The sequence below is a fragment of the Aspergillus niger genome (assembly GCF_000002855.4).
Source record: "Aspergillus niger supercontig An16".
Classification (NCBI taxonomy): domain Eukaryota; kingdom Fungi; phylum Ascomycota; class Eurotiomycetes; order Eurotiales; family Aspergillaceae; genus Aspergillus; species Aspergillus niger.
Window position 1 is genome coordinate 1,717,898 of NT_166531.1, and position 23,140 is coordinate 1,741,037.

At 51.3% G+C, this 23,140-nt stretch overlaps 10 protein-coding genes across 10 annotated transcripts; 5 read left to right on the forward strand and 5 right to left on the reverse strand.

The window, feature by feature from the left end:
• Positions 1-436: 436 nt before the first annotated feature.
• On the reverse strand, positions 437-1,739 carry An16g07610 (uncharacterized protein; the record flags this gene model as incomplete). Its single annotated transcript, XM_001398023.3, has 2 exons — positions 437-1,206; positions 1,265-1,739. The coding sequence occupies 2 exons, from the start codon at positions 1,737-1,739 to the stop codon at positions 437-439; spliced, it is 1,245 nt and encodes a 414-aa protein (XP_001398060.3).
• Positions 1,740-2,613: 874 nt separating this feature from the next.
• An16g07620 (uncharacterized protein) lies at positions 2,614-4,556 on the reverse strand (the record flags this gene model as incomplete). The annotated part of the gene is made up of 3 exons (XM_001398024.3): positions 2,614-2,749; positions 2,808-4,375; positions 4,458-4,556. The coding sequence occupies 3 exons, from the start codon at positions 4,554-4,556 to the stop codon at positions 2,614-2,616; spliced, it is 1,803 nt and encodes a 600-aa protein (XP_001398061.1).
• A 1,455-nt stretch (positions 4,557-6,011) lies between these two features.
• On the reverse strand, positions 6,012-6,836 carry An16g07630 (uncharacterized protein; the record flags this gene model as incomplete). Its single annotated transcript, XM_001398025.1, has 2 exons — positions 6,012-6,131; positions 6,186-6,836. 2 exons carry the CDS (start codon positions 6,834-6,836, stop codon positions 6,012-6,014), a joined length of 771 nt encoding a protein of 256 aa, XP_001398062.1.
• Positions 6,837-8,973: 2,137 nt separating this feature from the next.
• Positions 8,974-10,054, forward strand: An16g07640 (uncharacterized protein; the record flags this gene model as incomplete). Its single annotated transcript, XM_059745293.1, has 4 exons — positions 8,974-9,223; positions 9,313-9,538; positions 9,611-9,968; positions 10,031-10,054. 4 exons carry the CDS (start codon positions 8,974-8,976, stop codon positions 10,052-10,054), a joined length of 858 nt encoding a protein of 285 aa, XP_059606802.1.
• A 980-nt stretch (positions 10,055-11,034) lies between these two features.
• On the forward strand, positions 11,035-11,693 carry An16g07650 (uncharacterized protein; the record flags this gene model as incomplete). Its single annotated transcript, XM_059745294.1, is given in 2 exon segments — positions 11,035-11,067; positions 11,143-11,693. Coding segments are annotated over 2 exon segments (584 nt in total), but the record flags the coding sequence as incomplete, so codon positions are not given.
• Positions 11,694-12,437: 744 nt separating this feature from the next.
• Positions 12,438-13,941, reverse strand: An16g07660 (uncharacterized protein; the record flags this gene model as incomplete). The annotated part of the gene is made up of 5 exons (XM_001398028.3): positions 12,438-12,607; positions 12,658-12,741; positions 12,811-13,047; positions 13,097-13,711; positions 13,788-13,941. The coding sequence occupies 5 exons, from the start codon at positions 13,939-13,941 to the stop codon at positions 12,438-12,440; spliced, it is 1,260 nt and encodes a 419-aa protein (XP_001398065.1).
• A 1,439-nt stretch (positions 13,942-15,380) lies between these two features.
• An16g07670 (hypothetical protein) lies at positions 15,381-16,512 on the forward strand (the record flags this gene model as incomplete). Its single annotated transcript, XM_059745295.1, has 5 exons — positions 15,381-15,389; positions 15,514-15,653; positions 15,784-15,871; positions 15,968-15,981; positions 16,311-16,512. 5 exons carry the CDS (start codon positions 15,381-15,383, stop codon positions 16,510-16,512), a joined length of 453 nt encoding a protein of 150 aa, XP_059606804.1.
• A 405-nt stretch (positions 16,513-16,917) lies between these two features.
• On the forward strand, positions 16,918-18,683 carry An16g07680 (uncharacterized protein; the record flags this gene model as incomplete). The annotated part of the gene is made up of 8 exons (XM_001398030.1): positions 16,918-17,108; positions 17,163-17,249; positions 17,306-17,637; positions 17,689-17,829; positions 17,882-18,096; positions 18,146-18,343; positions 18,409-18,552; positions 18,600-18,683. The coding sequence occupies 8 exons, from the start codon at positions 16,918-16,920 to the stop codon at positions 18,681-18,683; spliced, it is 1,392 nt and encodes a 463-aa protein (XP_001398067.1).
• A 598-nt stretch (positions 18,684-19,281) lies between these two features.
• An16g07690 (uncharacterized protein) lies at positions 19,282-21,212 on the reverse strand (the record flags this gene model as incomplete). The annotated part of the gene is made up of 2 exons (XM_001398031.3): positions 19,282-20,384; positions 20,450-21,212. 2 exons carry the CDS (start codon positions 21,210-21,212, stop codon positions 19,282-19,284), a joined length of 1,866 nt encoding a protein of 621 aa, XP_001398068.3.
• An 879-nt stretch (positions 21,213-22,091) lies between these two features.
• On the forward strand, positions 22,092-23,030 carry An16g07700 (uncharacterized protein; the record flags this gene model as incomplete). The annotated part of the gene is made up of 1 exon (XM_001398032.3): positions 22,092-23,030. The coding sequence occupies one exon, from the start codon at positions 22,092-22,094 to the stop codon at positions 23,028-23,030; it is 939 nt and encodes a 312-aa protein (XP_001398069.3).
• Between the last annotated feature and the right edge of the window lie 110 nt (positions 23,031-23,140).

Below are 23,140 nucleotides of genomic sequence, written 5' to 3' on the forward strand. Positions count from 1 at the left end.
TTTGGAAGAGAAAAAGAAAGAAAAAGTCAAAAAGAAATCTTTCTTTTTTTTCGCTGAAACAAACATGCACCGGAAAATGATGACTCAACCCCTCGAAGAGAATAAGAAAAGTCGAAAAAGGAAACATGCCCATATACCAGGTACCCAACGCTAGACAATCCAAATCCGGTAATCCGGCGACAATAACAATAACGGGGAAGAGAAAAGGGGACAGAAGAAGTAAAAAAAAGTAAAGGTAGTAAAGTCATCATCAGGCGGTCAACCTAGGTCCTGCCACGTGCTTTGCGTGGTTCGTAACATACAGACATGCATGCATGCATGCAGTCAAGCTGGAGTGTGCGGGTGAGTGTGCGCGTCGAAAGTGTAACTATGATACTATAAATATGTGTATGAGGAGTGCGCTGATGAGGGAGATGAATGGACGGATGGATGATGATCATGAGTAGAACGCGCTCTTCTGGAAGCTTTCAAGCGAAATATCACCCATCTTGCCCTTCAGCTGGGGCTTCTTGGCTTCCGTGGCGATCTCCTCGGATGCGCTCGCCTGCATCGAGTTGCTGCGACTGCCGGCTTCGCTGCCCGAGGTGATCGCTTGCTGTTGTGGGCGGCGCTGGATAGTCTCCAGGTACGGTCCCGGCAAGTATCCAACGCGGCCATCACGAGCACGGCAACGCCACCACTCCGAGGCATTACCCATCGGATCGGATTTGCTGAGGACAGCGACGATGTCGCCCTTCTTCACGGCCAGATCGATGCCGGAGCTCTCCTGGGCTTCAGGGGTGTAGTCGTAGAGCACGCGGCAAAAGTCAAGCTTGGAAGGGTCAAGCGGTGCGCCTTGGCCCTGCACGGGCTCGCCATTTGGACCCAGCATCAGCTGGCGACGTTCCTCTTGCGACCGAGCCAGAGCCTTGATCAGCTTGCCCATCAGGTAGGGAAGACCGAATACGGCGATCAGGAACATGAAGAACGGCTTCTTGGAGGGCTTGGGGGGAGCGGGAGTGCCATCCGGCAGGGTGGCGGGGGAGGAGCGGCCGCTGAGGAATGCTGCAAAGGCGGACGGAGTGAGGGCGGTAGCATCAGCCGGCGGGGGACGACCGGTGATCTTCGCGATCAGAGTCTTGAACCAGCGGATGATGGTGAAGATACCGAGGGCGGAGCCAAGCGTGTTTCGGAGGTTGCCGAACTGCTCTGCCACAGAAACCATGGCTAGGGACAACTATTAGTGAACAGGCAACAACGCGCCGAGGAAAAGATGTTAACGTACCAAAGAAGGAGCTGTGCGTCGCCATGTATGTGCTCTCCAGCATCTGAGCGAATCCTCCAAACGCACCCACGATACTCTCAATCATCTGGAACGTAGCTTGGGTGCTCTGGCTGAAGGAATTCGTCAGGCTGTTGGGATCGTTGGGATCACCGGGCATGCCGCCGTACATCCCCCCCATGCCTCCCATGCCACCATACATGCCGCCATATCCTCCCATGCCGCCATAGCCTCCGTACATGGAGCCCATCGTGCCGAAGCGGGAGTACGGCGACGAGTAGCTTCCGTAGCCGCCGTAAGGGCTTGCGCCGAACCGGGAGGCCGAGTAGGGAGAGTAATTGGAGGCGGTGCGATTGACAACAGAATTCAGTGAATTAGGACGGGACGGGAGATCAGGAGCAGTAGATGTTGAAGATGCTGTAGCTGTGGGGGCCGAGGCACTGGCGGCCGCGGTCGGAGTAGTCGAACTGGCCGTCATCGCGGATGAGGCGGTCGGAGTAGCCGCCGATGATGTTGCCAAAGCAGGAGACCCTTTAAGTGAGTGATGTGTCAGTCACACCGTAATATGAAGATATATATTGTTTTACTAATTCATCATTTTCCAAGAGAGCTGTGGACATACCAGCAGCAGCGCCTGCCCTCTCCCACGGTTTGGGTGGCGAAACGGACGCCATGGATATGCGGGAGGGGTTTGGTACCTCAGCAATCTCGCATGGAGATGGACCTCACAGAGGAGGCCAGTCAGAGCGAGAGCGAGAGAAGGCGGAAATAGCGCGACAGAAGGATTAGGGGGGGTAGTCTGGGGAAGAAGAGAGGGGAAAGGGGAGCGAGGAGGTAAGAGACAACAGCACGAGCGATAGATTGGATGGATTGGATGTGATGGAATGGATGAATGAATGAGAGGCGATGGATGGCGATGGAGACGGAGGCGGTGGAGAAAAAGCCAGAAAAGAGGAGAAAAGGTCGCATGTGGCCCCGATGGACCGAGGCTTCCCGCTTGCCGAGTTAAGTCCCCGGTGTTGATTATTCCACTTATTCCACTTAGTTATCTTTCCATCTACTCCGTAGATTAATCAAAGATAGCTAGTTATCTATCGAGTGGGATATCATATTTGCCGTCCAAATTATCTGAATATAATATATCACCATCAAATGCTCAGGCCCATTGCTTGAAATATGTACAGCGGCCTAAAATGCTCCCAGAACTCCCGAGATGCGATTTCCCAACAGGCATCGTCAACAACGCCGGCCCAAACAGATCGGAAAAAGATTAGTCCTCAACGACGCTAGTTATACAATACAATCCCAGTCACCGCCATCTTCCACCACGTCGCCTTGCCCACTTCTACCGTCTAGAGCTCCTCATGGGTCGGGGGTGTTGGAGGGGTGGGTCGCTTGGGAAGCTGGATCCTCCAGGACCGTGGCGGCACAGGCAGACCCAGCCAGTAGTTCCATACCCGAGCAACCTCCAGGACGGCGATCTCGAAGCTGCAATGCCCAGTTAGTATATAGGAAACTGTGGAGGTCATCGTATGCCATCACTTACAATGTCTTTGGTGCATTGACCCAGCTCTTCAGCACATAGACGTAAATGTCCCAGATCATAGAAAACTCGGCCTTAATATCATCCCAGACCGTATCCGTGTCGCGGCGTACCCGGACCTTCTCCCACGGAAGTTTCTCGGTGATGTAGACAAAGTTGTCATCATCGCCATCCTCATAATAGAAGGTTGAGCCACCGTCTTTGAGAAGTCGTCGGGTCTTCTTCTTGCCACCGCGCTCCTTGGACGCAATGCTCGCGGGGATGGTGAAGACCTCCCCATCGCCCACATCCATGGCCCGGTGGAAACTCCGGACGGCGGCAATGCTGTGAGAAATGCGACCAAGGGTATTGATCAGTGCCACCAGCTCAGTCCGGCGCAGCAACGGGTTCTCGCCGTTCTTAGTCTCGTCGTACTCGAACAGCACTTTCAGAGCGGTGCCATATCCGTTGACCTGGAGCTTGCCCCAGAGGCGGCATTTGTCGCACCCGACGCAGTCCATCAGGCGACTGACGTTGCGGAATCGGTTGCGGAAGTCTTCCTTCAGGCCAGCGGAGCTGGGATCCTGGAACATGACGTTCTCGTCGAAAATTTGAGGGCGGTCAGCCAAGGTCGAGGTCAACTTGGAGACCTTCTCCCTAGTCATGGCATCCTGGACCGGATCACCGACGCAGTAGTTGTAGTTGTGTAGGTGTTTCTGCAGCTTCGCCACGGCGCGCGAGACCAGCGCGTAGTTGAAGTACAGGTTCGAGATGCGCTCGGGGTGATCGTGGAGACGATCTTTGAAGCATTGAAGGTTAGGATGCCATTGTCCCGTCGTCTGGTTTAGGTAGTCCCAGCAAAGGTGGGTCGAGATAGACGCATGCATTCCGCTGATGAGACGATGGAACACTCGCTTCTCAAGGCATTCATTGTCCAATGGAAGCAGGTCAGGGCGCTTCAACTCCTGCTGAAGCACATGACGGAAATCGTTGACAGCTTGAAGACCACCCAGCTGAGGAGTAACGGGTGATAGCTCGGGCACCGGTTTGAGGAAGCAATTCTCCCGATAGATTGCATCCCAAACCTGATGGGCGCCCATACCGGCATACCCTGTGAACCGTTCTGGATTATCAACGAGACTGACATAGTCTCCCTTGCCGCTAGCACCCTCATCTTCGGGAACACAGTAGTCCCGTTCATCACATTCATCGTCATACTCCACCACACAGCTCTCTCCAACATTTTCGCCTAGCATTCCTTGGAGCGGTCGATTAAGAGGTCGCTCCTTTCGTTGATTGCGGCCCGGATGGCCTGCTTTGGGTCCCTCGAGTTTACTGAGCTCCTCCGCGCGCCATGTTAACGGAATGTCGTCTTCAGATTCGATTGTGTTGACGGAGCATGCAATGTTCCCGCACATACTATTCGCATCGGACCAGAATGGACAGACTTTGTTGAAGAGATTAAGACGGTAGTACGAGAAGAAATCGGTATCTTGCGTAATGGATTGGAGGAGGGTGTAGACTTGATCGTTCAGATGATCGATAGTGGCGTAGGAGACACAAGCGTCGGACACCATGGCAGTGGGGTCAATCTGGTAGAGATGAGAATGAATCAGCCAAGTCCGGTCTACAACATGCAGTCCAAGCGTATGCCCGAGCGTTGTATCGACTTACCGCACACTTGTCCTGGTTATGGTGCAGCCCAGTCTCGGCATTGGAAAGCCTCGACAGGGCAAATACCGCCAAATAGAAAAATTTGGCTGCGGAGCGCATCTTGGAATAGCCGGAGACCGGCGGAAACGAGTGGACAAGGACGGAGGAAGGAATTGGAGTGTATGACAGAAACCAAGAGAGTATAGAGTGAAGCTATGCAATGAAGGTCTATGGTAGGTAAGCAAGAAAACAGGGTCCTTCACATGAAGATCAGCGACGGAAGGGAAGCCTGGATTGTCAACGGTCGATCGTGGTCAGGCCAAATGACATTTCCCTGCACAAGAGATGATGCAGTTCCAACCGCAGCAAAAGGAAGCAGAAACGAATGATGGGAATAAAGAAGCAGGTGGAACGAGGGGACTGATTATTCAAGGAATGTCCGTTACGAAGTGGACAAGTTGTCCTTGGTGGCGCGGAGTTGCATGATCCGCAAGTAGTCATCAATAGTCATCAAATCAATTCCATCTCCGCCGGCTTATCGCCGCCAAAAAAAAACCCTTGTTTCAGCGACTTCCCCACTGCGACGATCCACGGTAGTCTAGATGTATCTGTCTATAGAAACTGTATACATATAGACTTTCTGTCTTTGTTCTCTTTGATGTTCATTTGGGGGTTCGGCTCGGTAGATCTAAAGTTTTATTGGGGTTTGTTGGTTTAATTCGGCGATCGCAACTCGCAGTATCAATAGTATGTTCGGATCAGCTGACGGGGTTGGATAGCAGGATCAAGATCATGCTGTCGCATGGCCGTGTTGGTAAGATTAAGGGGCGTAAGGAGCGACCTGGCTGCCACAGAGCGCCGCAACGGCCACGGTACATGATGCTGCCACGCTGCTCAAGCTGTTGACTTCCAGAATGGAATCATGTATCGGGGTAGTTGCTTTTCTTGTTTAGCTGAGTACATATACAGGCTGATGAGGTAGTTGGTTAACTACTAAGTTGAGTGACTATACCATGCGCTTTGACGTGAAGTCATACAGGCTCCGCAGGCTCTAGGACATGTCAGACGCATGTCTCGCAGGTTACCTGTAATACTAGATAAGGGGCATGAGCATATATTTAGTAGTCTGCGATACAACACATTGAATAAACTGTTACGCTAACGCGGCTCCGTATAGTGGATGACTACGCCATATGCACTCTACACTGTTTATCGGCCAGAGGCATATTGTAACTCGTCAAATTTGACTGTCAGACAGCAGAAGTAAGAACAACCATGGATATTCCCGATCCAGGCCCATCAAAGGGGGCTGCAGCAACCATGAACGCCATCCACCGTGATACTCCAGGCTTCAACTCCGAGCGTGACACATCATGTCATACCGTAATCACCGAGGTCATGACCGGTGTCGCAGGGGAATCATGGTAGAATACATAGAGAAAGAACGCTCCAAAGATCACTAAAAACAAACATCGAGTCTCGCAGTTCTACCAAGGAGACTGCGGTCTTATAGATGAACCAACCGCCAATGCATGTTGTCGTACGGCCGTATACAAAAGGTTCAAATGAACATGTTTAAGAAGTTCCGCTGCGCTTGCGACGACGGATACTGAGCGCCTTCCGGAGCGAGGCGAATGGCTTGGGGTGGGGTGTATTGTAAAAGGGGTCCTTTTTGAAATCCTCATCGGTGAATTTCTAGAAGGAGATTAGAGCATGTTGTGACAAGTGCACAGCGAATTAGCAACTTACTTGACCGGGACAACGCATAAAGTTTCCATAGTCGTTCATCATGTTCGGCCCCTCCTCGTATTCGTAGGTGCGCCCCTCCATGTCTGTGTGACCTGGAGGGTAATAAGCCACACCGTCCAGAGGACGGTGACTATCGATGCAGTCCCTAATTTTATCTTTCGGAGTCGCCTTCAAGGTCTCGGCAGTAGAATTTTTGACTGCCTCAACGGGGCTCTGCTTGGTGTGGTAGTTTCTCTCCGCATAGACAGCATCGTAGGGCCCCTCGTGATGATATTGGCAGAGACTCGCGCTGTCCAGACGATCAATAACGTCCGGATTGACCAGCATCGAGTTTCTCGAGTATCTGGCCGGCTGGGGGTTCGACGGGCTGCCATGGCGATGGCGCCGAGAACTATACTGAGAGGTGGAGCTCTCCTTCCTCCGTCGGGGCTCGACGGGATGATGCTCCGGCGAACCCGAATAGTAGACGGAGGGGAAAGACGTAGAGCGCTGACGGTTCAAGGACCGTCGACTCGGAGAAGAAGAGAGGAAGCGTTGGTAGGATCCATAGCTGTCCATTTCAACATCCATGTCCATTAGGTTGGGATGATACCGATGGGAGTAAGAGGACCGGTATGGGGTCGCACAAGCTGGGAGAACGGCGGACGCCATAGTTACTGGACGCCTAAGGAAGAAGGATAAAAAAGAGAGGGAGAGAGAACTGGAGGGAGAGGATGCCTCTCAAGGTTGGAGGAGGAGAGTTAGGTATATATAAGGACAACAGGATGTCCTATAAATGTATGTAGGCGTTTAATAGTAGGGCCTACTAGTGACTGCCTGCGTCTGCAGCCCGTAACTCAAACGAGTGGTGGGGCTTAGCAGCGGTGAAGTCGGGTATTGATTATAGAGTTGGGAGTAACGTTGTAAGGTGCGGTCTGTGTGGTTATGAGTGTGGCAGAGTAGATTTGAAGTAGACAGTAAGTAGTAAGTCTGTATTGCAAGGTAGTGGTTGTTAGATGGGAGTAGTAGGAAGAAGTTGAAGAAGAAAAGAGAGAGCGAGAGAGAAAGAGGACAAGACGGAGAGTAAAAGGAACGAGAAGACCCAGAGGGAAGAGTCATAATTCATCATGATTTAGGCTCTGGTCATCGCTGGTCATGCAAATGCAATTCCGAACCGGTGGACCGTGACGTGACGAGTAGCGCCGCATTGCTTTTCGATTTGCTCACATTTGCTTCCACGCGATCCGGGGATGGGTTTGTATTACGCCTTATCGATAAGGCTCTACTTAGTAGACTAGAACGTATGTCCAGTCAAGACTAGACCGGTTCGGTTGCATCGGATGTCCTCTTCGATGATGAAAATACCTGGGCACATCTCCTGTTGTTAGTCCACTGGGTGACTCTTTCTGTAGGTGCGCGGAAGGCTCGGGCCCCAGGCACTCCCCTCCGCCCCTCCCGGTTCTAGACTTAAGGAACCAGTCAGGATGGCCCAGGCTGACATTACAAAGGTGGTAAATCCCCATGGAACCTCTAGAAGGTCCCTGAGGGATTCTAGTGGAGTCGCAGTGGCAATTATCGCCGTCATGATTGTCGTGTCGTCGTCAGCTGTGGATGCCCAGGGCCACCATCCACCGGCTGACTAAATCACTCGCACCACTTCGAGTGCGAACTGAGTCTTGACATCATAACCACCAGACTTCCACACCAACTGACTGCGACATCCTGCAAATCCCTCTGACATTCAAAATTTACATCATCTGCAGAACAGGTTGGGTATCACAAATGGGAGGTTTACTGACTAGATGATTGAGTTACTACTAGTTAACTAGATAATTACGGAATACCCACCGTACTGAGCAGCTCCGTCTTTAAGCTTATCTTTAGTGACTACGATAGCGCCAACGGCGGGCTGGATCTAGCCCTGCTAGTCTTGAAACAAGTTTTGGTCTGCAACTAAAAAGCACGCGCCAGTATTAACGTCTGCATGCCTCTGACAGGCGCTTCTACGAGTTGCTTGTTACACACTCATCCACGCACAAAAGTAATATGATGGTCCGCATCGCATGTCAGTCAGTCTGCGACGGTCTGCATGGGCGACCCAATGCACGGAGGATATGTTACACAGGGTCTAGATTTGTCCTACGAACCCTCAGGGACTAGAAGTATTGCAGGCTTATAATTAGAAACGAGCCAGGTGAAATGAACGCATATTTCCAGGTACCTTCGGTCTACTTTCTCTCCCTGTCAGGGGGCTGAGGTCCAACCATGGGTTAGGGGCCGCAACCCTGGCGAGGTGACATGAATAATGCAAACAAGCTTCGACGTAATTTTCACATAATTCGCATCTCTGCTACTTTCACTACAGAGTCTTCTGAGCAATGCCAATAAATAGACAGTCGATGGAGAACGTCGCTATTGTTCATGCTCGTTTTGTGATCCCTTGTGCTTCGATCCTTGTTGACCTCTGCTGACGACATAGTAAGACGCTCAACGTACAGAGTAAGATATTCATAGCCACCATAACAGTAACCAGTGAAAGTGTTGTCTCACAACGGATCAAAACTCTCACAGCCACACGATGTGTTCTGTTAATCTGCGAAAAATTAAATAAAAAAAAAATCCACCGATCTAGAACCCCTTCCAGCTCCAACTGGTGAGTCTTGGCAGCCCTACCCGTAAAAAGCAGTGTTTCAATACGGACAACCCGGATCCACCATCCCGACCCGATGGAACAACAATTTACTACTCCAACTGCGGCCACCAATTTCATCCTGCATGTCCACTTCCAACCAATGTCCTTGACCCTGTAATGGCTCTGGTGCAATATTCTGAATCAGAATCCGAAGTAGAGAACGAGCTTCCTCAGCGCCCAACAAAAAGGCCCCGTCAGGCCGCCAACAATCCATCTTCCTCACTCCCACCTTTACCTGCCGCTTTTCACGATCTCTATGCCTCCAGCACTCGCGTCAGCGTGACCGACGACCCCAGTCTCCACGGAGGCCGAAAAAGGGTCATTCCCCATGTTGAAGGGAACTGGCCGACCCACATCTACTTGGAGTGTATGTGTCATCCATCACCACCACCAGCACCCTCTGGCAGTAGTTGGGCTCTCGAGAACGGAAATAACAGCCGTATAACCAATCCACAGGGTATCCATCCAAAGATGAACTTTCTATTCTTAGCGATGTCATAGATCAGATCAACGATAGGCTCGATGGGAGCACGATTCAGCTCCACAGCCTACTACATAGTGATCTTGGCGCGCAACTGCCCCTCCACATTAGTCTGTCTAGACCGGTCGTGCTACGAACAGAACAGCGGCAGTCATTTTTGGAGCTATTTCAGTCTCAGCTGAAAGAATCGCAAATTCCAGCGTAAGTAGCTGACTTGTTTATTTGTTTCGGTCTTAATGTTTTTGTGATTGATCAATCCACCATGCTGACAAGCTATGCAAGGTTCAACGTCACGACAAATAGCCTCGACTGTGTCTCGAATTACGAGAAGACGCGGTGGTTTTATGTCTTACGTGCTGAAAAGCCAGAGGAAAATGCTTTGAACCGTCTTCTTCGGCTGTCTAATCGAGCCCTGGCTCGGTTCGAACAGCCTCCGCTATACGAGTCGTCACAGGATGTGGCGGCTGTGCGGAAGTCAAATGGTGGTGGTACGACACTGCCACGGGAATCGAGCGATTCTGGCCAAACCGGAGCTGACTACTCTCGCTGCTTTCATATCTCGTTGGCGTGGAGCTTGACAGGTCTGTCGTCTGCAGAGAGTGAGCTGATCGGAGGTGTGGATTTGCAGAAGGTACGTGAGTTGAGTGTGCGGTTTGATTGTGTCAAGGTGAAAGTTGGAAACCATGTTTCTAGTATACCGCTGCAGTAGAAAGATAAATCTTGATATAGAGTTGTACATAGATAGAAGTATTTGCTAGAATACTATAGTTGGTGGGTGAATGTTGGTGACGCTGACTCTTCCAGCAATACTCGTCTTCTTATATATAGAGTGACCGGATATATTATTGGTCATCATAAATCCTTGGCGGTTTAAAAAACATGCTCTCATCGAAATAATGGACCTGAGCACGAAGTATTGTCACAGGTCTGGACTCCGCACAGTGTAAATTGGATACACATCAGTTATCCCAATAGATTCTATGATAGATCCAGCATTAACAAGATACAGGCACTAGAAGCGCATAATCCATGTAACAAACTAGTTCATCATAAGTGCGCCTCATGAGCAAAACTTGACACATGCCCACTGGTAGTAAATCGTCATTCCAACCTGATAGACCCTGTTTGTATGAACGATAAAATAGCAGAAACTTATCGAAGTTGAGTACCTCAGACCACCAAGGATCCAGAGAGGCACTATCCCGTCACTTGAATTTAGAGAATTACTTGACAGTCTGCCCACCTACTAATATATATATATATTAGAGACAGTACTAGATTCCATCACTGTGATTACCCAAACAACTACGTCCAATCTCTCCAAGTGCTAACTTACCCAGGTAATGAACAAACACCTATCCACAGTAATATCCCATTGAAAGACCAAAATATGCCCATCTACTTCACCACTATTGCTCTTATATACTATCAACCTCGGAAACATCCAGTATTAATAATGAGCAAAACCCCCCCTTCCCCCACGCCAGCATATCCCCACTACCAACCCTGTAATATTCGCCCGTCCCATACAATACAATACCCACCGCCCAGGCACGTCACAAACAGCTAGCCTAATTAACACACACGCGTAGCTTAGCCAGCTATCCAGCTAGCTTTCATCTCTTCATCTTTATCTTCGGACCTCCCTCCCCTATTCCTTAACTAACAACAAAAAAATATATCCCACCTCATCCAAGATGTCCCTAATCACACCACCCCCCATCACCATCGTACGTTATCCTCCTCCTTCCCCACATCCATTTCAAGAAAAAAAAAGAAAACAAAAATCTAACCCCCACAGGAAGACCTTCATGCTTTCCAAGCAAAACACTTCCCGGGAAGCCTCATCGCCCAGACACCACAACCGCAAGCAGTGACCAACACCAACCTCCCCGAAGAATACACCTCACATGACTACGAAGAACAATACGACTGGAATGAAGAATATGAAGAAGAAGATGAAGATCTAAGCTACTACCCCGACGGCGTGAAACGCACACTCACGGACGAACAAATCCGCATTTTCAGACATAGTGAGATCCATGCCTTGAGGAGGGAGAAGGAGTTGCGTGAGGAGGAGGAGGCGGATGCTGCTGCTTCCGCTGCTGCTGCTGAAGCTGAAGCGGCTGCAGAGCATGCGGTAGATGCAGGTGCGGATGTAGGCGCAGATGCGAACGCAAAGACAGATGCTGCTGGTACGGAACAAGCGAGCAAGTCTCGGGTAGAAGGGGAAGATACAGATGTGAAGATGGATTATGGGGATGGGGGTGTTTCGAATACAACTTCGACTTCGAACCAGACTTCTAGGCCTGTGCCGCAGTTTACAGGCAGGAGGATCATTTCGTATGATGATTGAGATTGAGATTGAGGGAGAGGACGGGGCGTTAAGGCGGTTTTATGTGACTGCCTCATATCGACCTATCTATCTGCATGTCTGCCTACTTGGCTATCTGTGATGTGCTGCGATTAGCCGCTCTGGTTTCTACGCCCCCGCAGGAATCACCGTCGACATTTGTGTTCGAGGCTCAAAGTGCTTTGCATGCACACCGACCTAACCTTTCTGACATGGTGAGTTACTTACAGCATTTATTTGTTTCTGTTATTCTGCCCCCCACCATGATGAAAACATCGTATCAGTCATCCTTAGTCGGAGCGCCATACCATCTGCGGATGTGTAAGGCTATGTCGACTTAAATCTTCTCTCTGAAGTTACTCGTTATTGCTGCTTGTTGGACTTGCAATTTTCTCTATGTTCTGTCGCTAATCCACTTATTGACTAGTGCTGTCTTGGACCAGGCAAGAGCAGCTGAAGTGCTGCTCTGAACATCCTATGTATTGCCGTTGCAGATACCCAGTAAACGGGTGTGCGACACATCGGTTATGTCGTGATCCGGACATACGTCTAGTAAAAGGCTTGAGCGATAAAAGCCAGCCTCTCGACTTCGCTGAGAGCATGACCTTCATGGAAGCAGCATGTCTTCATATTACCTTATTGGTTCAAGTATCGAGATTGGTTATCTATCAACATGGCAAGATCTACCGATGCTTAGGCTATAGCGCTGCATCTCAAATATAGCCAGTATGGCCTTTCTAAATCTACTCAAAGCGTGATGGGCCTCTGTCTTGGGACAAAGCACCAAAAGAAGGCAATTCCGATGAGCAGTCCAAGCATTATGGGCTGCAAGACCTGGACGCCGGCCTGGGAGGCCACCGCTCCTGTTAGGAAAGGGAAAGCAGCGGAACCGGCCTGTCCAAGACTGGCAGTGAATCCTGGTGATTGTCAGCATGAGCAACTATACATTCCACTGTCAGCTACTCACCCATTGCTCCAATGTGAAGTTCCTGTGGGATAACCTTGGTGAGGACGTAAAGTCCAACCGGGTAAAAAGGACCGATAAAGAATCCTGATATGATCTATCAACATGGATTCAACAGCGGTATAGCTTCGTATCTGGCAGGAATGAGATGCTCACCCAGGAAACACACAGTAACCGCATTGACAGTGATGTCTGGAACCAGCCAGAATAATAGTTGCATCGCCACAGCCAACGCGGTATAAACGAACACCATGCGTCGTTCACCAAAGCGATGCGTAATGTCCGCCAGAGCAACACGGCCCAAGGTAAAGCCGGCCCAGAAGCCAGAGGCAATATAACCTACCTTGGAAGGGTCGCCGTTTCTCACCGAAACTAGAAACTGCACAAGCCAGCCTGAAACAAATCAGCAAGGGAGCCTTTTCCGGACCATGGAAGAACTTACCTCCAGCAGTCACCTCCGCACCAACGTACAAAAAGAAGAAGCCGTTGAATATCCACACTGTCTTGTTCGTCACAGTCTCTCGGAGTTCCTTGCCAGCCGTGTCCTTTGCATTGCTCACATTCGGACGGAAGAGCCCCTTTCTGAAGGTCCAGACCAAAGATGTGATATTTAGTGCGCCGAACAACATGGTCACGAGGTAGTAATGATGCCAAACTGGCATTCTCGAGGCAATTGTATTGGCGATCAATGGAGCAAGGATAGTTCCGACACCATACACGGCATGCAAGACACCCAGCCACCGATGGGCGTCCTTGACAGTTATAGTGAACATGTTCATTTGGGCATCTTGGAACGCTACGCCGCAGCCAGTAAAGAAAAATGCCGCCACGAAAAGGGGGAAAGGCGGGCTCCAGAACATCAGAGCATAGCCAAGACACTGGACTGTTGCGCCCAGAACCAATGTACCGCCTGTACCTATGTGAGAACACACGTGGATATTGGCGAAAGAGGCGACAACCCAGCCCACAAAGTTAACTAGGTAGATCATGGACACCTGCAGAAGACCAACATCGTAGGTCGGCTGAATGTACGGGATCAAAGGACCCAATGCAGCATCTTTATCATTGCATCATCCGGGTGTCAGCTGTGGGTTGACTATTGCAGGCACGCTATCGGGGGCGGGGCAATGTACCGTTCAGCCCGGCCATCAGTGCAGCAAAATTCGTACTGAGGATCTTGCTTTTGACATCCTGGACATCCTTGGGGAGGAGAGACGTAGACTCATCAGCCGGAGACGCTTCATGTTGAGCGTAGTTGCCATTTTCAGCTTCTCTGTGGCCGTCCATCTTGCCAATTGAACTGGACTGATTAGTAGTTGCATTGAGGGGAAGGGCGGCTGCGCGCTGGAATAGCCGGTTACTTATATACGAAAAGGACAAAACAGTAATCCTTGGCGGCAGCAGCTAGCTCCACCCTCGCCTAGCTCCATAGCAGGTAATCGCGGCTAGCTAACAAAACCGACCCCAGCTGATGGGATGGATGGATGATGGTGGGGTAAACCCGAAGTTTAAGCGAGGGTTGTAAGCAGGGCAACTGCCTGCCTGCCTGTCTGTCGGTGAGGACCACATATGGATTTTGGGGTCTAGCCGGCCCCTCTTAATTGTGCTTGGGGATTCACCTCGTGCAGAGACCGGAGTCAAGACTGCAATGAGACTGGCGAGAGCCGATGTCAGGTGGACCAGCGGGCAACTGGCGTCTTGTTTTGCCGCTTCGGGAAGGTCTGCCAGCTGCTTACTCATGTGCCTATGTGGTGAGGTGGTTAACTAGCGCCTGGATGGACCTTCCTGATGTCAGGTTGGTTATCGGAGACTCGGGCCGAGAGAGCGTGGAAACGCTTGATGCTGAGATGTCGGTTCTTAATGACTGCAATCAACTAACTATCAGGCTCTCAAGTTGATAAGATAGAACCCAAACGTAGTCGTGGATATGGCTCACAACACTCCGAAGATAGAGGATAGGTACACTGCTACTCCGTAGTCTTACCACATCATCATTGAATGATAAGCTGCCTTCATCGCTTGGGAAAGGACCAGAGTAAGGTGCTGGGGTAAGTCTTTCCAAACTCAGACCAGCTGATGTAGAGCACTTCGCATGGCAGTGAAGAACAGAACTTGTTTTACCGTGATGGGGACCGGAGTATTGCTGTTTCGATTATTTGGCCTTTCGTGCCAGGTTCCAATGCCGTAGACGCAGTCCAGACAGTAAAATGTCAAACCGGGTCGTTTCAAGTTAAAGGCTGTCGCCTGTTCCTGCAGAAATCAAGTAAATATGACCGTGAAGAGACTCATGTCCAGTAATAAATGTTTTTATGAGGGCATATAACGGTTTAGTCGGTTTCTGAACTGGGATCAATGGTAGAAGGAAGGGGATATTGGGTTTGACGGATGATTCTGTTCTGATAGTACAATCGAAAGGTAGCCCTGTTGAATTGGTCTCATGTGAACTCCAAAATAGCTATATGGACGCTTAGAGCACGAGGATGATGGATGAAAAGGAGAGAAATAAGGTGATGACCAACAGGTATAAGGGGGAAATGATGGTCAATACCCACTGAGTTCCAGGGACTACTTAGGTAGCTGGTAGGCTTGGTACCTAAAGAAAGCATAATGCTGAAACGGGCAGTCACTCTCCAATGGGCCTAGTCTATGCAGTATCACTCTTCACTATCGGTATAAGTGGTAGTAAGTCCTACCTAGTAGCACACCTCATAAACATTAACATCTTCATGTCGGTGGTATGTCTCACTCGCAATAGGTACATCCCAAGGGACTATGCTAACTGGATTCTGTTTGCTACTGACTACCATTCTCCTCATCCTGTTTGTATTTACACGCACATATATATACGACAATATACAGCAGTCATTTGGTAATAGTAATTTATACATCCCCCACAATGTCAAAAAATTCTGCCCGCAACTAGCCGGGTTTCAAACTCAATTACCCCGGATATTTGTTGACAAATACGGGGTAACGCTTAGAGGCGGGGATACTAGTAGGTACTAGTAGTCTAATCCCTCCACGGCATCCACATTATCTTCAGATCAGGGGCACGGGCGACGCCGATTGGGCATCAGGAAGCGAGCTCGGATAATTCACACGGGATACTAGCAGTACTAAGTACTATAGTACTTGGCTAATGGATCCCATCTCGGCCATGAGGGATAATAATCTCTCTGGAATGAGAGATATTCCCCGCAGTCTAGGAATTGTAAAGGTAAGAGAAACTGAGGATATGAATTTCCATGACCAATGGACTGATTGAAAGGATGGACCCGCCTTTATCCGGTTTCTATGAGCACATTATTGATAGAGAGTGAGTGAGTGGTATGTAACGGAGACCTGAAATGGGATTGAGGAGTGTTGAAGTGCCTCGTCTTGCTTCAAACAACTTTATGTCATGCTGAGAAGAGATTTGATTTTTATTTTTCTTTTGTCGAAGTCTAGATCGCTATCCTCACTACTTATTTAATAGTAAGGGAGGTATTCCAATCAAGCAACAATGACGAGTATGAACAAGAAGTAATAAAGCGGATGAGCAGCCTGTCGCATCCGTCCGATAAGCCGGTGTAACGTTGGATCTCTACGAAAGGGTGACTGACCAACCAGAAGCCGCCCAGCATCCCGGGAGGGTTACACAGGTAGATCTTAAACAGGAAGTGGAAAGGCTGGGCATTCCTGGAATCGAGGAATCCCTTCATTGCAGAACTACACTGCCATGTATCACCCTCATCACGAGCACTGCAACAATGTTGCTTGATCAAGGCAGTGCCTGATGTTCTCTCCGTCGGTGTTGCCCGGCATCGTGAGACTTTTGACCTTGCAGCTCTGTTCTGGATGACCTCAAGGAAGGGATAGAATGATATCCGCGGAAGCTTAACTGTCAAATCAGGGTGGATCGGGAAAGCCGTGGTTCACGACAAGTGCAAAGCCTGGGTTACGTCTTCGAGTATTTCCCCACTGCATGCATGCGACATCCTGACTGAACAAGCCCGACGGGGCTGCCCGTTGGGAAAATCGTGCCAGTCCATGGCAATAACGCAATTAGTTCCTTTGCAATGCGCCTTTAACTCGGCTCCTCCAGGCAATCTCCTTGTTTCCTCTCCCTTCCCCCAGTCGCAGCTTCTCTCCTTCCTCCATAGTTATAACGAGCAGGCTGAGGTCAACAAGCCGGTGCCTGTCTCTTTCTCCATTGCACGGGCTCCAAGTGCTACGACTCGAGCACTTCGTTCTGCACTCTGCTCGAGCAGTAACGCCGCCATCATGAGATCGTCGGAGATTTATCCTGCACCCCCCACGGCGGCCGATCAAGAGCTATGGGAAGAGAAGGAAGTGTCGACTAAACAGAGCTCCCTGGAAATCGGGGAGAATAAAGACTTCGCTCTTCATCAGACACAAGATGCCTTTGGTAATGAAGAGTTCGCAGAGGTCAAGTACAAGGTCCTCAAGTGGTGGTATGCAAGCCATTGTACGACATATTCCCAACATTGTGCCTGACGTCTATCTAGGCAATGCGGCCTGCTCATGGTGGCTGAAACAGTCTCCCTGGGGGTGTTGTCCTTGCCTGCTGCCGTTGCCGGCTTGGGTTTAGTCCCGTAGGTGCATGCTACCATCCTGTGAGGTCTACCGTTACTGACATCACCACCTCCAGCTCGGTGATTATTCTCGTCTGTCTGGGTGCCCTGGCTACCTACACGGGCTATGTGATCGGCCAGTTCAAGTGGAGATATCCGCACATTTGCAGTATGGCTGATGCGGGCGAGGTGCTTGCTGGCCGCTTTGGCCGTGAGCTGTTGGGATTTGCCCAGATCATCTTCCTCGTCTTCATCATGGCCAGCCACCTGCTAACTTTCACCATTGCCATGAACGACTTGACGAACCATGGCACGTGCTCGATCGTCTTTGGAGTGGTGGGCCTGGCCATCTCTTTCGTGTGCACGTTGCCGCGCACTTTGGAAAAGATGTCCTGGCTCTCACTAATCTGTAAGCAGAAGTTAGACTTGGATCGTGGAGGACGTCGCTGACGATGGCCAGCATTCATTAGTATCTTGTCATCTGTGTTCATTACAATGATCGGGGTGGGTATCTCACACCCTGGGAAAGTAATCGAAGCAACGGTCAAAACCGACCTAATCCACGGCTTCACTGCGGTGGCCAATATCGTCTTTGCATTTTGTGAGCATCCACCTGCGAAGTCCCTTTGATGCTCAGGCTAATCCCGTTATAGCTGGACATGCTGCATTCTTTAGCCTTGCAGCGGAATTGAAGAATCCAGCCGACTATCCCAAAGCCTTGATGCTGTTGCAGAGCGTCGATATCACCCTCTATCTTGTTGCAGCCATCGTGATCTACTGCTACGGAGGATCCACAGTTACTTCTCCCGCACTGGGATCAGCCAGCACGGTCGTGTCCAAAGTTGCCTACGGCATTGCGCTTCCAACAGTACGTTTCTCCTCCTTACATTAATGCCGGTGTTCTGACAACCATACAGATTATCATCGCCGGCGTTATCAACGGACATGTGTCTGCCAAGTCCGTCTATGTGCGCATCTTCCGTGGCACTGATCACATGCACAAGCGCAGCTGGATTGCCGTGGGCTCTTGGACCGCAATCGTCCTAGCATTGTGGGTGCTCGCCTGGATCATTGCGGAAGCAATTCCAGTGTTCAATAAACTGTTGAGCTTGGTTGTATGTCTTACACGCTTGTTCCTCATCGTACCTGTACAAGTTAAGGGCAATCTAACAATATACAGACTGCGCTCTTCGCCAGTTGGTTCACTTTCGGCCTGAGCGCGATCTTCTGGTTCTACATGAACCATGGCCAATGGTTCTCGTCTCCGAAGAAAGTCGCCCTTTCAGCTGTCAACTTGCTTGCTCTGGGGGTTGGATGTTGTCTGGTACGTGTATCCTCCACTGATCCGGACCAATTTACTCACAAATCCAGTGCGGTCTTGGACTTTATGTCTCCGGAAAGGCCATTCACGACGATCCCCATCATGCCAGTTTCACCTGCATGAGCACTGTGTAACGTGTGATGATGTTTATGGTCTCTGGTCCTTTTACGATAGATTGGGAGTTTGGCGTTTGGGTGTCAACCTTGGTTAATCTTTCCTCACGATCATTATGAAGTTCTGATACGAAGAAGACGGCGTCTTGTATATAGGTTCTTGTAAATACATTATGCTCATGATCGGTGTCAAGAAAAGCATAACAAGCATGACACTAACGCCAACCAACTCCAGTGTCTTGATTATGAACAGAACTCCGGCGCACCCATGCGTCAAAGTACTAAATGCCGCCAATATAACACAGCAGACCATGTATCTGACTTGACAGACACAGCCTCAGGGAGTGGAAACAATGGAAAGAGAAAGCGATGTAGTAATAAGAAAAGAATAAAATGGTATATGTAAACCGTCCACAGGACTAGAATACCCTAATAGGTAAAGTAAAGTATAAGAAAGTAGAAAAGAATAGAAAGAGAATCAAAAGAATGAAACATATCACCCTTCAACGCCATCCATACCATACCATACCATACCAACCCAAACCATACCCACTCACTCCAGTAATTCCCTCTTCAAACTTAGAAAGGGAAATAAAAAACCCCCGTCATCTAATGCAATCTACCCCGTTTCCCCGCGTCCACTCGCCCTCTTCATCCTTCGCCTCTTCCGTCGACACGAATCGATCGCCTCAGGCGTGAGAATCTCCGCGGGGAGCTCGAACTCGCGCTCCTCCATCTCCGGAATAGGTTGTCCGAAGGCTAAGCGGGTTCGACCTTTGCGGTTTGGTCCGGAGAGGGCTAGTTCGCGGAGATGCGGTTTCGAGTAGAAGGAGGTGAAGGGTTTGGTGGGTTCAGGGGGTAATAGTTGTGCTGGTGCTGGTGGAGGGTGCATAGCGGAGGTGGATTTGTGCTTGGTGGAGGATGAGGGTTTGGAGAGTTTCTTGCCCGTTGAGGTACTTGTAGTAGTAGGGTTGGTCGTGGTGGTGGGTGTTGTTGTTGTGGCGGATCTTGCCTCCTGGTGTAATTGTCTTGCTGCCCAGGCGTCAACGTCGTTGGGGTCTGGGGGATCTCCACCGCAGCTCTGGGCGTCGGATAACGGGGTGGTGCCGTCGTCTGCCTCGTCGTTGGTGGAGGGGGTTGCTGTCTCTGGGGAGTGGTCTTTTTTGCTACTGCTGGCGGTGGGTGGGATGGGCTCTTCCTCGGCTGGTTTGTCCTTCTCTGACTTGCGGCGCTTTTCTTCTTCCCTCCAGATTTTGAACTTCTGGAGGACGGCGGAAATTTCCCGGATGAAGTAGGTGCGTTTGGACTCAAAGTGTTTGCGCTCGGGGTCGCTGATCAGTCCGGTAATTCCCATGACGCGGAGCCAGTCGTGGCCTTGGAGTTCGTCCAGGAGACGGTCTAGATTTTGTTTTTCGTGCTGGGCGCGGTCGCGCTCGATGTTGCGCAGTTGCTTTTCCTGGCGTTCATTGCGCCGGTGCGGGCGGAAGTAGGTTTCTTCGCTGAGAGGGTCGGGGGAGGTTGTGGTGGAATCTTCGGCGGTGGGAGGTTTGGGTCGGGAGGTAGAGGAAGGAGGATTAGGGAGGTTGATTGTCTCGCAGTTGTGTAGGTTCACGAGAGGGTTTCCAAACGGAGTGTCGGTATCAGAGTTGGGGTCGGAGGATGGTGTGAGCGGTTCGGGGAGGTCGTCGAGTAGTTTGATGGTGGTATTCCCCGCAAGGAACTCTATGCAGACCAATTTCTGTTAGCCCGAGCACTATATGGATTAGTGTGTTTTCCTTGAGGCTTACCGGTCTTTGGCGGCTCCATGCTAAGGAGCTCCTCGTAGTTGGGAAAGTAAAGCGCCAGCTCGCTGCGCGCGCGGGAGCCACCATCGTGAGAGCGGAGGGAGCGCCGTTGCTCGCGCCCGGTGGAGGGCTGCTCGGTCGGGGCTGTCGGCTGCTGTGGGGTCGCATCTGGGACAGGCTGAGATGGCTTAGATACTGTCGACGTCGATGCAGGCTGCTGTATAGGCGTTGCAACTGCAACATCAGGCTCGGGGTCAGCGGCGGCAGCTGAGCGGCGCGGGCGACGGGCGGAAGAGTCGGCGGCGGTGGTGGTGACGGCGGAGGGTCGTCCCGGCGGGGACACCCTCCGCGAGACCGACGAGTTGGCCGTCGCGGAGGGGGATATGGTATCTAATGGGTCTGGCGATTCGCGACCGACAGGAAAAAAGTATGATGTGATAGTGGGGGTGGAATCATTGCGGAGAATGCGACGAGCGTTCGGTCGCGGAGTGGCCGGTGACGACGAGGTGGGATTATTGCTGGCCAGCGGGCGGCGCGTCGAGGTCCGCCGGCGCAGGGGATGATGAGACGAGAGTTTGTAGGGCGTGGCAGCTGAGGAGGACGAGTTCTCCGTCGTGGTGGTATCCAGCAGATCGGGGGAGCTTTTGCGACGGCGCGATGACGAGTGAGTCTGGAGACGAGCTCGCTTTGCAGGAGGCTCGGAGTCCGGCTGGTCGGGGGAATGGCCGTGATGAGGATCTCGTCGCAGGGAGACACGGACAGGCATCAGGGTGGTGGAGGTCATTCGGGAGGATCGAGGAGGGGAGAGGAATTGAGACGTGGGGGGAAAGAAAGGTCAGGAGGGATGCGTGCACGGCATGTCAGGGCCAGTCGGGGGCAATTCGGAGGATTGAAGTTGGCAGGAGGTTTTTTGGGCGAAGCTGAAGCACTCGAGAATCGCAGCTGCAGGTCTGGATGTGTTCCGGATTGGGAGGAGTTGAAAGTTGTATCTTTACGGATACCGCAGCAGGTATGTCTCAGTACCTGACAGGACAGGTGTTACCGCCAGGATGTATGATACCTGTCACAACGATACCTCACTGGACTAGCTTAACATACATACATACATCATACATCTTCACATCTTCACTCTTCTTCTACTGCATCAACTTCTGCGTGAAGCACTTCTAATTCATCCACCCCATTCACTCCTTTTCCGGCTCACCTCATTTCTCCGAGGAACCAATTCTCCGACGACTACCCCATTCCTCTACCATAATGCTTCCCAGCACGACGTGGGGGTGGGAGCTCCCCTGACTTGCCATAGGAGGGGATCTGCTGGAGAGAGTGTGGGGTGCGTGGGGGTTTGGCTGGATTGTTTTCTGCTCGACGCTGTCTGGATGGAGTCAACCGGCTCAATGTCCGACTCTCTCCCAACTTAACTGGAACTGTTTCCCCTCTTAGCCACCCACTGGCTTGCTTTCTTATATATCATGGCAACGACTTCCTCGTTGCTTTCCATCTGTCCTCCTCTTCTTCCTCCTCCTCCTTCCTCTTCCCCCGCATTCTCCCCATCCCCATCCACCACCACTACTCTTTATACTTCCCTCGCCACCATCACCACAATTACCCCAGATTGATCACCGATCCAATCACCACCTCTACAATGGCCATTACACCCCGCCCCCTCAAACCCGGCATCTACGTCCCAACCGTCGCCTTCTTCACCTCTCCCAACGAAGACCTCGACCTCTCCACCACCGCCCTCCACGCCACCTACCTCGCTCAAGCCGGCGTCACCGGTCTAGTCGTGCAAGGCAGCAACGGTGAAGCCGTCCACCTCAGCCGCGAAGAGCGCAACCTCATCACTTCCACCACCCGTCGCGCTCTCGACTCTCACGCCCCCTCCGCCCCGCTCATCGTCGGCTGCGGCGCCGCCTCCACCCGCGAGACCATCCAGCTGTGCCAAGACGCCGCCGCCTCCGGAGGCGACTATACCCTGATCCTCCCTCCCTCCTACTACAAATCCCTCCTCTCTCCCAAGGACCTTCTTGATCACTTCCGCCTCGTCGCCTCCGCCTCCCCCATCCCCATCCTGGTGTACAACTTCCCCGGCGCCTCTTCGGGCCTGGACCTCTCCTCCGACGACATCCTCGCCTTGGCGGAGCACCCCAACATCGTCGGCGTGAAGCTGACCTGTGGAAACACGGGTAAACTGGCGCGCATTGCCGCCGCCGCCGAACCCGGTTTCATGACCCTTGGTGGTTCCGCTGATTTCACTCTCCAGACGCTGGTGGCAGGCGGTCATGGAGTGATTGGCGGCGTGGCGAACCTGATCCCTCGTTTGAGTGTGCGCGTGATGGAGCTGTATCAGGCGGGACAGGTCGAAGAGGCCCAGCGGTTGCAGGCCATTGTAGCGCGTGCGGACTGGCAGGCTATCAAGGGTGGTTTTGTAGCGGTGAAGAGTGCGTTGCAGACGTACCGCGGATACGGAGCATTGCCGAGACGGCCGTGTGTGGTGCCGTCAGAGGCGCAGGCGACGGCGTGGAAGGATTCTTTTGCGGAGGCTATGGAGCTGGAGAGACAGTTAGAGAAGCAGGCCTAGCTTTACTCTGTATCTACATACCTCCCATCATACAAAGGTTGTATTCCACTCAATAGGGCATACACAATCAATATCCCAAGTTACTCACTCCCACATCTTCTACATACCCA